The sequence below is a fragment of the Capra hircus genome, chromosome 10 (assembly GCF_001704415.2).
Source record: "Capra hircus breed San Clemente chromosome 10, ASM170441v1, whole genome shotgun sequence".
Lineage (NCBI taxonomy): Eukaryota > Metazoa > Chordata > Mammalia > Artiodactyla > Bovidae > Capra > Capra hircus.
This window is the reverse complement of record NC_030817.1, coordinates 2,904,481-2,919,871: the sequence shown is the minus strand read 5'-3', so window position 1 is coordinate 2,919,871 and position 15,391 is coordinate 2,904,481. Positions and strand designations below refer to the sequence as shown.

The following is a 15,391-nucleotide window of genomic DNA, read 5'->3' as shown; positions in this document are numbered from 1 at the left end:
TATGTATTTCATTTACATGCACACACTCAAATGCTATTATTGATATGTAAGAACATGTAAAAACAGAGTTCTAAGGAGTATAGAGATTAAAAAATATTTTTGATATAATAGAATTTCTGATTTCCTTTCTCTGCCTTAGTGGGGGAAGTGGATTATTGTCTTGATGAACATTTACACTGGTATATGTTGGTAAGAACTTGTGCCATTTTCATGTTCTTTACTTCATTTTTATGGACTCTCCAGAAGGAGAGGCTATAAATGTATATAGTTAATGTATATCACTGTGAAAGACTCTTAGTAAAAAGGAGTTTTCATATTCAGAGAAAGCAAGGAAAGTCCCCTCTTCATGCTGCCCACTGCCTTCCTCTGAGGTAAGCACTGCACGTGCAGACTGGTGTGTGTCTGTAGTCTTAGTATTTTAAAAAATATGTTTGCACATATCCATCCTTTCTGGGTAGAGTAGAATTCTAAGTGTATTTCTGTACACACATATATGTATCTATAAAAAGAGTTATACCATGTGGGCTTTCTTTGTAATATATTTTGTTCCATTTACTGTATCATAGAAGTATCATAATAGAGTGGTTATGAGTAGGTGCTCAGGGAGACAGACTGCTAGGGTTTAAACCAGGCTCTGCCACTCACTCGCTGACCTTAACCTTTCTTGAGTTCTGGTTTCCCAAGAATATGTGAACTTTTTCTGTTGATGAACATTTACACTGGAGTCTGTGGAAGGATGTTTGCTTACTCTGCATTCTGAAGTTGAGCTGGGCACACGTGGGTGAGCAGGAAGCCTCCCGTGGGCTCCTTTTGAGCTCCTGTTTGTTTGTGACCCATCCCCTGACAGCCTCCTGCTCCTCCCGCTGCAGCGGTGTTTGCTGCCCCTCAGTGGCCCCTGACGTGCGGGAGTGCTGGGCTGAGGGTGTGCCACGCCGCCTCTGTTAGCTGGCGCTCCTGAGGAATGCCATGTGGCTCCAAAGCCTTGTTCACTTTGAAAACTATTTTCTGTATAAAGATTTTGAAGATTTAGGTTAGTTTACAGGTAAGAGTGAAGAAGTAAATAAAGATTCTTATATAAATGTCAGTACTTTTTCTTTATTCTGTTATAGGGAAGCCAAAGGCTGCAGTTCTTTATACAAATTCTTTTGGAGGGGCTGTGGGGAGTCGTGTTCACCGTCTTGCATCCTCATATTTTGCACAGCTTATTTGTTGGCTTAGTGAGTAGACCAAAGTAAAAACCTTTCTCAAACCATAGCCATGGAGAGAGATACTCTGATGCATTCTCTGAACGCAGGAGACATTCTCTTGGATCGGAATGCTTTAATTTTGTTAAGATGATGATACTCCCCAAATAGATCTTGGATTCAACTCAGTCTTTGTTAAAAATCTCTGCTGGCTTTTTTCCAGAAGATGCAAGCTGATTCTGAAATTTATATAGAAGGGGAAAGGACTTGGAATAGCCATAACTATTGAAAAATAATAAAATTAGAGGACTTATATTTTCCAGTTTCAAAACTTACTGCAGAGCTGCAGCGATGCCATCTCCTGGCACTGGCATAAGGGAGTACATATAGATCGGTCGAATCAGGGTGAGAATTCAGAAATGAACCAGTATGCTTGTGATCTGTTGAATTTTGACAAGGACATAAAGGCTGTTGATTGGGGAAAGAAGTCTTTTCAACAAATGATGCTCGACAACTGGATAGCCACACGTAAAAGAATAAAGTTGGATCCTTACCTGACACCATATATGAAAATTAACTCAAAGTGGATCAGATGCCTAAGTGTAAGAACTAAAATGACAACACTCTTGGGAGAAAGAGTTCGGTGTAACTAAGTGACGTTGGACTAGACAGTGGCCGCTTGTGTATGGCACCAGAAGCACATACAGCTAAAGGAGAAACAGATGAAGTGGACTTTATCAGAGTTCAAAGCGTCTGTGCTTCAAAAGGTACTATCAAGAAAAAGGCAGCCCACAGAAAGGTGAAAAGGCACCTACCTAATAATGATCTAGCAGCAAACCAAGGCCAAGTCCTCTTTGTCTCTGTCTTTAAATTTCCACCACGTCTCATATCAGTATAGTTGAATTCCATCATCACCACATATATTTTTAATAAGGTTTGTGTCTCATTAGAGACACATGGGTGTGATCAAAGGTCCAGTTAGTTTCCAAATAGTGTCCTGTTACTATTTTCAAGGGGAAATGAAATTCAAGATATTAGATAAAGCGATTTAAAAATAATGTGAACTTGACAATTATGGGTACATTGATGAGCAAAAGTACATTAAGTTCATATCATATTCACGTGTAAAGTACTTTATGTTATATTGCTTATTTATGCCTCAGATCTTCAGTGGCCCTTTCAGTGAGGTAAATAATAGGAAATTCTTGATGTATTGCCTGTCTGCTTCCAGCCAATCACAAGCCAGAATTGTTTCCTGTGTAATAATAGGGTCTGTTGTTTGGAGAGGAGCTGTAAGACTTACAGGATACAGGGGACTGCATGTTAAAGCTTCTCAGTTGAAGCAGAGAGAAAACTGGTCTGGTTTGTGGAGCATTTTCAGATTTACTTTGAGTTCTGACTCCAGAAATGTACAATCCTGTCTTTTCAATTACAGGTTTAAAAATGTTACTGATGTTTAATACTTCTTAAAGTCACAGCCTGAATGATTGCTTTTACTTTTGATGAAAGCTTAGTGAGCTGTGAAAGAAAAATTACCAAGTATTAAGAAGGAGAGAATTTTGTGGAAATGTCGTCAAGGTTTCCATCACCATCTTTACCAATTTTCTTCTCACCTGGGCCAGTTGACTTGGGTTCCGTGCCAAGTTCCTCTTGTTCACTGAATGAGCTAGACAATATTTCCCATCTTTTAAGGAAAATATCAACTGATATCAATGAAATTAAAGGGATGAAAGCAGCAATTTTGACAGTGGAAGCAAATCTGTTTGATCTTAATGTTAGAGTGTCACAGAATGAAGCAAAAATTTCGTCTTTGGAGGTTAAAATGAATGAGTATTCAACATCTGAAGGCAGCAGACAGTTTGAAGATCTTCAGGAGGAAGTAGATTTTGAATCACAGTCAAGGACTACGGATGTAAAAATAATTGGTTTCCTTAGAAACATTGAGAAAGGTAAATTTTTAGAATGTGGTATCATTGGGTAACTTGACTGTAGTTTTCATATGGAGGCAGCAGGTCACAGAGAACTTGAATTTTTCGTGGACCTTTAATGACAAAATCTTGTATGTGATTTATCTTAGAAGCCTATACCTTAGGATTCCATCCTTCTTCGTGGATCTCTTAAAAATAATGCTTTGAAAAGGTTAGAGAGGTGAAGCAAAACTCGAACTGTGAGAGCATGGTCTTCTTGCATCTATTTTGTGAAATTACTTTAAAGTGTGTAATTCTGTCATTGTCCACTGTTTATGCTAAAGAGACCTGTTGGTATTTGAATTGGAAGAGCATACTCCCTGTAACCTAATTGCACGTCAGTTTCCCAGGCAGCCCTTCAGGAATACAGCTTGGCTAAATATCTGTTTTGGGTCAGCTCCCGAGGATTTACTGGGTTATCACCCATGGTAATTTTGGAAGAAATTAACTTATTTTGGGGAGCAGGGCACATCATTAAGGAGTAATGTAGTGTAACTTATATTTAAAAGAAAATAGCTGATAAAAATTTGGCAAATTTTAAACTTTTTTTTTTTTTTTTAATTTTAAACTTTTTAAAAAACCTCTTGATGAAACGATAGTCGGTAAGCAGCTGCCAACTTAACACGCTTGCGCTGAGTGAGCAGACTGTCCTGGGAAACTGACGTCATAGGCTTACTAAGCGTTAGCGTGCATGATCGGAGAAGGCGACGGCACCCCACTCCAGTGCTCTTGCCTGGAGAATCCCAGGGATGGGGGTGCCTGGTGGGCTGCAGTCCGTGGGGTCGCGAAGAGTTGGACATGACGGAGCAACTTAGCAGCAGCAGCGCGCACGATCTTACTGATAAATCAGTAGTGTTCAGAACCCTATCAACTACGTCCCTTCCTACACCGTACTGTGTCACTTCTACGTCAGCAAGTGAGGCCCGAGTATCTGCTAGGCTGGGGGCGTTTGGAGAAGGATGACGCCCTTGCAAGCCTCAACCTGAAGATAGGAAAATCAGTTTTGTGTCTCTCTTTTGTTTTGCAGTGTAACTGAGAAGAGTGTGAATCCATGTAAGAAAGAATGCCCTAGCTGTGTGTCTTTTCTTACAGGATCTCTGAGTGCTTGTCCCGCGTTCTGTGGTGTAGGGCCTGGGCTGCAGCACTCCGAGTGTCCCCTTCCCTGTGCTCTGCTCTCTGTGCCCATCTGGGCCTCAGTGTGTCCTTTGGGAACTCTGTTCTGCGGTGGGGCTGCCTCACCTGCTGAGAGCCCAGCAGCAGAGGAAGACCCTCCTCGTGGGGATCTTGCCGCCGGCTGTTGCCCGTCTCCCAGGGAGCCAGCCGAGGGCCCAGGCAGCTCCACCCCCTGGCTTCTGCAGCCCTTTGCCTTTATCACTGTGCTTCTCTCCAATCGAAGGAAACCAGTTTCCAGACAGGGAGAACCATGGTCATTTTTGGTTTAACCTGAGTACAGGTTTTTGTCTTACAGACCTTTGGTCTAGGATTATTATTAAATTGTATTGTGGAAGCTTTTAGTTATTTTAAAGACTTTCGATTAGGAACCCAGAAAGATTATTTTGGTTTTAATTTCTGGGAAGCATATGAGCTGCTATTGTTTTCTTTTTTAAGCATAGTGAAATTTTTAAAATTTATGTTTTAGGAACTCAACAGAGGCAGTTGTTATCCCGATTGCAAATTGATCCCATAATGGCAGAAACTCTGCAGATCAGTCAAGGTTGGTACTAATATTAAATTTTCATTTGTAATCTAGCATTTTTCAGTTGCCATTTCCATTCCTTACACCTCATTTAATGTATCCTGTATCTCTTAGATTGTGCCCTAAGATGCTACATTAACATCTGTGAAAATATTTTAGGGCCAGGAGTCAGGATCTGCATTTTCTTCATGCTGAGTGGTGTTTACATTGTTCACCTCACATGGAAATTTGCTTCCTCTGATACCATTTCACCCTGGTCCCTAGAAACCGTTGGCTGCTCATGCTGTTGCTTTAGGGACCTCTTGAATCCTTACCCTGCTTTCCATCGAACTTTCTCCATTGCTCTGAGCTGCTTTAGTGTCCTCTGGCCTGTAAAACCTTATTCTCACTTTGACTTCATGTTAGCATATCGTGGCCAGGTGTTTACCCAGAGCGTATCATTCTCAGAGCTGCTGTAACTTGCTTACCTGTCCCCCTGACCCCCAGCGCACACAGGCACATACCACTGGCCACCTCAGGGCCGTGGTGAGCACCTTATTTACGTCTCTGTTCTCAGTGCCTGGCCCCGCCAGATGCGTGTGAAGGGCTAATAACTGCTGAATAAATGAGGGGCCATTGGATCCCTGGAGTCTTAAATTCAGATCCTTTTTTTTTTTCTGTTTCCTCTAAACCTGCCCGTTGTTGGAAGCTCTGGTTCCTTGACTGCTCCGTATCGACTCCTAACTGAATTTTCCTCACCTGTGTTCAGGACTCCACAGTCAACGACGATATTCCCTTACCCTTCCTGGCCTTCAGCTCAGAAAGGCGTGCTTATTCTCTCCAAGGATTACCTTCTGCCCAGATGCCACATCGTACCCAGTTGGCAAATACTTTGGTGTTGACACCCTTCTGTGGCTTTCCTCTCTCCCTCTCTGGTTTCTCCCTCTGTCTGTAAAAGTGCTGAGATGCACTGCATCTTGGATTTTGCCCTCGTTTCCCAGCATTCCATTGTGTGTCTGTGTAAGAGTGCTTCCATTCACGGTGTTCAGTAGCTGAGGTCAGTCACGTTGCATTCGCATCATCAGTGCTTGCCCGTTTTGTTTCCTTCACTTACTTTCACCCACGGTGCACATACTGTCCGCGTCAAGCCACGTCCAGGCTTATGAGTGAGCACTTTGCCTACCTCCCACTTTCTGTCATTTCTGAGAGCCCTTTTGTTTCTGCGTATCCCTTTTATTTTTTTAACACCCTGGCTTTATTTCATGTCCTCTGTACTTTCTTTTTTCTCTGAAGATATTAAAGGTGGTTTTGGACATTTTCTCCCCTCCCTTCTTGGTCTTGTTTTCCCCAGGTGGTTGGTTTTGATCACTGTTTTTCACGATAGAGGTTCTCAGATGTCTGAGGATCCTTGCTTGACTTGTATTTAAGAGCAGGGCGCTTAAGCTGATTGGCCTTTTGGGCTCATTCATTAGAGGATGAGGTAAGGGACTTTTGAGTTCTGAACGGAGATCCTGCAGGAGAAGAGTGGCTTGTCCGGCCTGTCTGCTTTGGCGGTGCTGTGATGCCTGTGTCTCTTGAGTCTTTTAGGTTGGTCAGCTTTTCCAGAGAAAGATCGTTCAAGAAGTAGATTGGGTGCCAGGGTTCTGGGAGCTCAGTGGGGACGGGACTGAGGGAGGCACCTCAACATTAACTAGTGTGTGATGTTTACTATACACACACAGAGACACAGACACACACACACTCTGAGGGAGGCACCTCAGCAGTGACTACTGTGTGATGTTTACTACACACAGACACACACACACACAAACACAGTTTTCAGAATGGTACTTCTTTCAACATGGCTGGCATTCATTAGTCTAGAAACCCTCTGTTTTTACCTTTTCAGGAGTCTAAAGCTCCACTTTGCTCCAGGGGAGAAGTGGTCAAAGATTATCAGAAAATCTAACTGCTTTTTACAGTTTTAATAGTATGCATTGAGTTAATTTTGCACCTTTTCTGTCAGACCATGATGCTTCATCCGTAAGCCTCTTGAGCAATGATCGACAGGAAAGCGTATCTCCAGTTATTCCAAGTGTCTTCAAGGGTCACAGTAGGGGAATAGCTGTGGTAAGAATAACAGAAAAGAAAACAGATAACACAGAGTTTAGGAAGAGCAACCTGCTTCTGGATGGACACCTGAACCCGCTTCTGCTGTGCTCTGCCTTCTCCCAGCCCCTCCCAGGACCCCTTGTCGGCCTGGGAAGAAGCTTGGGATCCATATTTCTTCACTGTTAGTTGAAGACTCAGCTTTTAGAGATCTACTAAGTTAGTTTTCTCCTTTTAAAATGTGGTTATTGCCCCCGACGTACCATGTACCCCCTGCAGTGGATGTGTAGACTCTTAACCACTGGAGCATCAGGACAGTTCCTGGTTATCTCTTCTTTTACAATTATTTTTTTTTGTGAGGTGTTTTTTGTTTTTTAATTTAACCGTTTACTGACATTTTATTAGAGTTTCAGTTCAGTTTAGTCACTCAGTCGTGTCCGACTCTTTGCGACCCCATGAATCGAAGCACACCAGGCCTCCCTGTCCATCACCAACTCCCTGTCTATCACCAACTCCTGGAGTTCACTCAAACTCATGTCCATCGAGTCGGTGATGCCATACAGCCATCTCATCCTCTGTCGTCCCCTTCTCCTCCTGCCCCCAATCCTTCCCAGCATCAGAGTCTTTTCCAGTGAGTCAGCTCTTCGCATGAGGTGGCCAAAGTATTGGAGTTTCAGCCTCAGCATCAGTCCTTCCAATGAACACCCAGGGCTGATCTCCTTTAGGATGGACTGGTTGGATCTCCTTGCAGTCCAAGGGACTCTCAAGAGTCTTCTCCAACACCACAGTTCAAAAGCATCAATTCTTTGGTGCTTAGCCTTCTTCACAGTCCAACTCTCACATCTGTACATGACCACTGGGAAAACCATAGCCTTGACTAGATGGACCTTTGTTGGCAGAGTAATGTCTCTGCTTTTGAATGTTATCTAGGTTGGTCATAACTTTCCTTCCAAGGAGTAAGCGTCTTTTAATTTCATGGCTGCAATCACCATCTGCAGTCATTTTGGAGCCCCCCAAAATAAAGTCTGACACTGTTTCCACTGTTTCCCCATCTATTTCCCATGAAGTGATGGGACCAGATGCCATGATCTTCGTTTTCTGAATGTTGAGCTTTAAGCCAACTTTTTCACTCTTTCACTTTATCAAGAGGCTTTTTAGTTCCTTGTCACTTTCTGCCATAAGGGTGGTGTCATTTGCATATCTGAGGTTATTGACATTTCTCCCGGCAATCTTGATTCCAGCTTGTACTTCTTCCAGCCCAGCATTTCTCATGATGTACTCTGCATAGAAGTTAAATAAGCAGGGTGACAATATACAGCCTTGACGTAATCCTTTTCCTGTGTAGAAGCAGTCTGTTGTTCCATATCCAGTTCTAACTGTTGCTTCCTGACCTGCATATAGATTTCTCAAGAGGCAGGTCAGGTGGTCTGGTATTTCCATCTCTTTCAGAATTTTCCACAGTTTATTGTGATCCACACAGTCAAAGGCTTTAGCATAGTCAATAAAGCAGAAGTAGATGCTTTTCTGGAACTCTCTTGCTTTTTCCATGATCCAGCAGATGTTGGCAATTTGATCTCTGGTTCCTCTGCCTTTTCTAAAACCAGCTTGAACATCTGGAAGTTCACAGTTCACGTGTTGCTGAAGCCCGGCTTGGAGAATTTTGAGCATTACTTTACTAGCGTGTGAGATGAGTGCAGTTGTTCGGCAGTTTGAGCATTCTTTGGCATTGCCTTTCTTTGGGATTGGAATGAAAACTGACCTTTTCCAGTCCTGTGGCCACTGTTGGGTTTTCCGAATTTGCTGGCATATTGAATGCAGCACTTTCACAGCATCATCTTCCAGGATTTGAAAGAGCTCAACTGGAATTCCATCACCTCCACTAGCTTTGTTCGTAGTGATACTTTCTAAGGCCCACTTGACTTCACATTCCAGGATGTCTGGCTCTAGTTGAGTGATCACACTATTGTGATTATCTGGGTCATGAAGCTCTTTTTTGTACAGTTCTTCTTTGTATTCTTGCCACCTCTTCTTAATATCTTCTGTTTCTGTAGGTCCATACCATTTCTATCTTTTATCAAGCCCATCTTTGCATGAAATCTTCCCTTGGTATCTCTAATTTCCTTGAAGAGATCTCTAGTCTTTCTCATTCTATTGTTTTCTTCTATTTCTTTGCACTGATCCCTGAAGAAGGCTTTCTTATCTCTCCTTGCTGTTCTTTGGCACTGTGCATTCAGATGCTTATATCTTTCCTTTTCTCCATTGCTTTTCGCTTCTCTTCTCTTCACAGGTATTTGTAAGGCCTTAAAGTTTCAGGAGGATGCAAATGTGTGGATTCAGCCTGTGGTCCTCACCCAGGAGGTGTCTCTAACTCTGCCATCTGTCTGCTCTGCCTGTCCCAGACCACGCTCGGGGTGGCGAGAGGCTCGTGTCGAGAATAAAGTTGTTTTCTGTGCACACCTCTCTGCTCTGTGATGCGTAGCCCTGACATTCCCATGTTGTCTTCCGTCTTCTATCTTTTGTCTTCTGGGACTTCACTCTCTGTTTTTCCAGTAGTTCCTTTCCCTATTCAGTTCCCTTCCTCTCCTGCCCCTTAAAATGTTACCTTTATCCTGTGTCCTGCCCTGAGCGTTATTTCCGTCTCGTCCATATTCTTCCGAGATGCAGACTAGTAGAACTGCTGTGTCCCTCAAAGCGGGTGGTGAGGAGCCGCAGTCCGCGGACCGCATGCCGGCCCCTCCGTCTGCTAGCTGTGCGGCCGCGGTGAGCCAGAGGAGAGCTCTGAGTGCAGCCCGGCAGGGACCTGCTTCCTGGGCTCCCTGTGAGGGCTGAGGGAGAAGATAGCCGTGCTGAATATGGACAGTTGACCGCATGTTCTCATTTCACCATCAGTAGAGACTCTGTTTCTTTCTTCTTTCCTGCTCGTAATAATTAAATCTGAGTTTTCAACTTCTTTGTGAACAGCTGAGAGTCCTGCAAAGACCTCAAGCTAAAGAAGTCTACAGTTGAAATGTGCCTTTGCCCGCTGCTAAGTCTGCGCTCTGCCCTGTCCTGACGCGTGCTCCTCCCTCTCCTGCTGTTCCCATCTGCGTCTCTCCTGCCCTTGCAGGGGGAGCAGGTTGCCTCCTTCCTGGTCGGTAGTTTAGAATGCGTGTGCTGTCACTGGTGGTGCCCACATGAGTGTGGAATGTGTTTCCTCTCCTCTAGGTGTGCGAGAGGGTGACAGCGTGGGCAGCAGCCCCGTGGGGCTCCAGTCCATTCCTGCCACTGTCTGTCTTTCTAAAAAACACCTGCTCATATCACTTCACTGCTTATTTCTGGTTTACTTATTACTTCTTGACCAGCATCCAAGCCCATCGGCACAGGGGCACATACAAGACCCTTTAGGCCTCCAGCCTTCTTGCTGCTTAATCTGTTCAGCCTGCCCTGGGGTCCCTGCGCTCTTCTGTTTTCCCTTTGTGTAGCCAGCGCAGTGCTCTCAGGATCCATCTTACTTAGGGAGCCCTGAGTCAGTGTGCTCTGAGCTGTGGCCTCCGTTGCCTGTTGAGGAGCAGAGCTGCTCCTAATGTCGCTCCTAACGCGTCGCCGGTCCGTGTCCTGGGTTCCAGGTCTTGGTGTATTTTATAAAGTAGTTGAGCCTGAAAGTTATGTTGTAGGTGATGTGATCTGTGGCTGCTTGCATTAAGTTCAGTGTTATCCTTGCTATATTTTTATCAATGTCTATTCATCTTAAAATTCTTTTTCAAAGTAGTCTGTCTTCAACCAGGCAGAAACTACGCCACTCTTATTGTTTTCATCAGGGTGTGTGCTGTTCTATAAGTGTGCAAAATGAACAAAACAGTTTAGAAAGAGTTTTTTAAAAACAGCCTTCGTATCATGATTCTAGGGTACATTAGGAGTCTGTATTCTTTGTTTATAGAAAGTATCGTTGTACTTTATATTGTTAATAACATCCCATAGGTGCCTCATGGAAGAACCTTTCTTCTCTGCTGTAGGCAGGAAGTTCATTAGAATGCCTTGGTAATACGCTGTATGAGCAAAGGAATGTTTGACTTCTTTGAAAAGATGTTTGGCATAGAATTGCAGCCTTATTCCTAAGTAGAACCATTGTAACTTTCCTTTAAAATATTTACAAATATATAAAGGATTGACATTCTTCTCACGTGTGTGATGTTGGGAATGCAAGTTATATTCAAAAGTAAACATTTGTGGCCAATTTTTTTGGCTCAGATTACTATGACATGGAATCCATGGTCCATGCAGACACGAGATCATTTATTCTGAAGAAGCCAAAGCTGTCTGAGGAGCTAGTAGTGGCAGCAAACCAGGAGGCGGGGATGAAGACGGCAGATGCCCTTCGGGCCCTTTCAGGACACCTTGTGCAGACACGGTAGATGGCTTCTTTTTTTCGTGTAGCTCGTGTGTTGATAAATAGTGGAGGTTAGCCGCCAGTGCCCAGCTCCCTCCTGCCCGTCCCAGCCCCTAGTGTAGATGCTGTATTGACTGAGAAGTCAGGCCGTGCATCATCTGGCTCACCCAGCTTTCAGAAAGTTCAGTTCCTCTTTCTTATTCAGAAATCTGTTACACAGATAAGTCAGTGTATGATTTAGCTCTCTTAATAAGATTATTTTCTTTATGCACGTCCAGGAAATGAAATTTTAAAAGCCCGATGCTAAGAGCTAGGACCTCTCAATCAGAGAGTTAGCAGACTGGGTTGGGGTGATCATCGCTGTAGGTAATGGACTGAATATTCTGTAAGGAAACAGACGCAGGCTGATAACTTGGTGTGAGTCTAGAACGGCTGGCTCTTGTGTTCTGAGCATAGGTGCCGACGTCTCCATTTGTTTCCACATGACCCTGCGAGGGCCCAGTGGGTGCCGGGGTCAGGGCTGAGGGAGGGCACCGAGGGCAGCCTGAAGGGCTGGTGTCGCCGCCCCAGTCGTCGGCCCTAGTCGTCGTGCGTGAGCAGGAACCCACTAGCCGTCCCTGGGGGTCCTGTCGAGGCTTGCTTGTTAGGGGAGAAACCGCAGGCCAGTCGGGGCAGTGGTAGCTTTGTGAAGAGCGCTGTAGGAGGCTCGGCTTTCTGTGCGTTTCCCTAATTCTGTGGTATTTTCTATCTGTCTGGCAGAGATCTTGTACAACCAGATAAACCTGCGAGTCCCAAGTTTATAGTGACGCTGGACGGTGTCCCCAGCCCCCCAGGATACATGTCAGATCAAGAGGAGGACATGTGCTCTGAAGGAATGAGACCCGCACAGCACCCTGCAGCCTCACACGGGGGACTCGCGGGCCTCCTCCACCCGCAGCAGTTGCACGTGCTGAGCAGGCAGCTTGAGGACCCAGATGGTAGCTTTGCAAACGGTGTGTGGGGGCTCAGCCCGCCTTCTCAGGGTGCTGGCGTCATGAAGGACGTCCTTGCCGTGTGTCTCTACCTCGAATGAATATTGGTCGGAGGTCTTTTATTTATAATTTGGTAGTGGCCTTTATACTTCTTCAGACAAAATGACCAATTGAATTTGAAACTGTTTGTCCTTTGTGTGTGCTAAAGTGGAGTGCCACCATGGAGGGCAGCGACTACCTCTCCGCGATGCTTTTGCTAAAGGACAAATTCTTGCTTGGTGCCTTGTTTGCCTTTTTTTCCATTTAGAAACTGTTATATTCCCCTGGAAGCAGCAGTAGTTGGTTACACTTGTAATTAGTAATTAACTGGACAGAAAACTCTATTTGGATTTTGATGTTATTTCTACTTCAGTGAAATTCCCTTGAAAGGAGTTTCTTACCTGATACTTCAAAGTACTTCTTGGAGGTTTAGGAAAAAACCTTTTGTTTACATTGATATAGAAGCGTAGTAGAGATGAACTCAGTTCAAATAGTGACGTGGTTTTAGGCAGATGAACGCTTCTGAGCAATGCTTCTCTCGCTGGAAATCAGTGGCCAGTGCAGTGCCTTGAGCATTTTCATTCTTTTATGAATACCAGTCATATTCCTCACAACTTATAAAGATTTTAGGAACACTTTCATTGGTAAGGGAGACACTTACTGAATATTAAATATGAAGAGCATCAAAGAAAAGGCAATAATGGGTTCTGAAAATTTCCCACAGTAATCCTCTTGTTAGAGATACGAAAATGTATTAAATACCTTTTTTAGTCACTAAAAATACAGTAGCCTTTAGGGGGAGATCGTCTGTGAGCAAAGGACAAACTGCTGTTGCCTTGAACAGAGCGGACTGCTGTGAATCAGTTCTGATGGGTGGAGTGAGTTGTAAAATCTTGACTTTTCTTTCAAAGGAAGAAAAATTGTAAGAGTTAATAACTGAGGTGATAAGAACTGCAGTAGTCAGGCAGTTCAGATTTCTTGACCCCGTATATTTTGTTTAAAATATGAGAAGATGCCAGTGTTTTTAGTACTTTGGATTCCAGTTTGGTAGTTTAAGTTTTGGTACCTCGGGGTCTTGTTCAGTTGCCAAGTCGCGTCTGAGTCTTTGCGACCCCGTGGACTGTAGCCCACCGGGCTCCTCTGTCCATGGGATTCTCTAGGCAAGAATATGGAGTGGGTTGCCATGCCCTCCTCCAGGGAGTCTTCCCACCCCAGGGATGGAACTGGCGTCTCCTGAACTGGCGTCTCCTGACTGGCACGCAGATTCTTTGCCCCTGAGCCGCATGAGAAGCGCAGTTTGAGGTCTGACTTTGTTTAGACGTAGACGTGCGTGCGCAGCTTTATTGGGGTATGCAGCATAGCCATGACCCCTGGGTCGCGGAAGCTGCCTTCAGGCTGCGTGGTGCCGTGGTGATGAGGAGCCACCTTCATCACGGCTTTGACCCGGGCCTCTCAGTTTCTTGCTGCTGCTCAGATGGAGCTCTGCAGCAGAGGACATGGGAGGCCGAGAAGGCTCCATCAGGAGGCTCTCGTCCGGCCTGCTCTGCCTACCCAGGTGAGGCTTTCCTGTCTGGTGTTTCAAGGATGCCACCAATAGCAGCGGCTGTTTTAAGCCACTCTGGCTGGCCTTTCACGGCAGCCCAGATTTTATACTTTGCAATAAAAAGTGAATTTGCCTCTTAAACAGGAAGAGTGTTGATAGCTTATGAAGTAAACGTTAGAGAAAACCAGTTGTGAACTTTGTGTATATATGACATTTTTTCATCAGAGAGTTTCCTTGCACAGGTGTTCTAACTTCTTTTGTATTTTGCTCCTGAGATCTGTCAGTAGCCCCCCTACTCCGTTTTCCAGAATACCCATTTCTCGGGTGTCTTGGGTCAGTAGCTAGCGTCTCATTGTGGTCTTCAGGCGCTGCTTGGTTTATTCTGTGTTTTAAGTTTCCGTTAGTTGCTGTCATTTAAAAATTAGATGTCATGGGGGACTTCGTCCAGTCGTTAGGACTCCCACCTCCCACTGCAGAGGCCTGGGTTCCCTCCCTGGTCAGGGAGCGGAGATCCCACGTGCCGCACAGCTCAGCCCAAAAATAGAGTTTAGATCCCAGATGAAAAGATGTTTGCTTCCCGAGTCGGGCGGCAGTCTGGTGGCACGAGTGCCGTTTTCTGGCGTTGGCATCGTTGATGGTGCCATTAGGCCCGCCCCGGGAGGGGAGGTGCTGAGCAGCACCTCGGGGGCATGCGTGTACTCTCCAGGCCGCTTGTCTGAGTAGGTCTCCTCTGTGAGGCTTTCTTCCGTTGGACCACCTTACATCTGGACAGCCTCACTCTGATCTGATAAGTGATCCTCTGGGCCCCTCTGGGTCATAGGACATTTGTGATGCTTTAGGCAAAATCTTTTCCTCCCTTTGTCCATTGATGTGAATTTATCACCTGTACCTAGAAAGCTGCGCTTACCTCGGCGAGTGGGAACACTTGGTTTTAGACGCCAATCATCTTCCCGTTTTTTATCACCTGGAGTTTCCAGTTCCTGTTTCATTTTATTGCTTCCCTAGTTGACACTCTTTTCTCTTGTAATCTTCATTCAGCTGAAATAATTATGAGGATTGGAGTTTTCAGGGAGAACTGACTCTTGTTGAGCGTCCCTGTCCACTTTCCTCTTCCCAGTGAGAACACTAGTCTGCACCCTAGTAATCTTTTGTAAGGTTCTAGTTGTATTATTTGGACTCATTTGTTAGAAGAACATAAGGTTCTAAGACTGGGTATCGAGGGAAGTTCACTGAAGGTGTCGTGTCCTGAATTGGTTATATTGAGTGAAGACTTTTACTTCATTCCCCTCTGTAGCTGAGCTGAGCGAGCTGAGCGTGGCGCAGAAGCCAGAGAAGCTGCTGGAGCGCTGCAAGTACTGGCCTGCCTGCAAGAACGGGGACGAGTGCGCTTACCATCACCCCGTGTCGCCTTGCAAGTGAGTCGCAGCAGCTCGCTCCTGGCTTTCAGGTCTCTTCCTCGGGAGAGCTTCCTTCTGGCTCTTTCCTGTGACCAGGCGTGAGCTTTGTAACTGCGTGCCGCAGCGGCACTTGTGTGCCCTCCAGGACAGCACACACTGGT

The 15,391-nt window shown here is 45.0% G+C and overlaps 1 protein-coding gene across 10 annotated transcripts in view; it reads left to right on the top strand.

Moving 5' to 3' along the window:
* Positions 1 to 15,391, top strand: part of ZC3H14 (zinc finger CCCH-type containing 14) — a 40,533-nt gene that overhangs the window by 21,370 nt on the left and 3,772 nt on the right. For 4 of the 10 annotated variants that reach the window (XM_018053871.1, XM_018053875.1, XM_018053873.1 and 1 more), the window contains 4 exons: positions 4,791 to 4,865; positions 11,142 to 11,301; positions 12,040 to 12,272; positions 15,128 to 15,248. In XM_018053871.1, coding sequence (XP_017909360.1) covers positions 4,791 to 4,865; positions 11,142 to 11,301; positions 12,040 to 12,272; positions 15,128 to 15,248 — 589 coding nt within the window. The remainder of the gene's footprint in view (positions 1 to 4,790; positions 4,866 to 11,141; positions 11,302 to 12,039; positions 12,273 to 15,127; positions 15,249 to 15,391) is intronic. The other 6 variants (XM_018053872.1, XM_018053878.1, XM_018053874.1 and 3 more) reach the window with 3 other exon arrangements.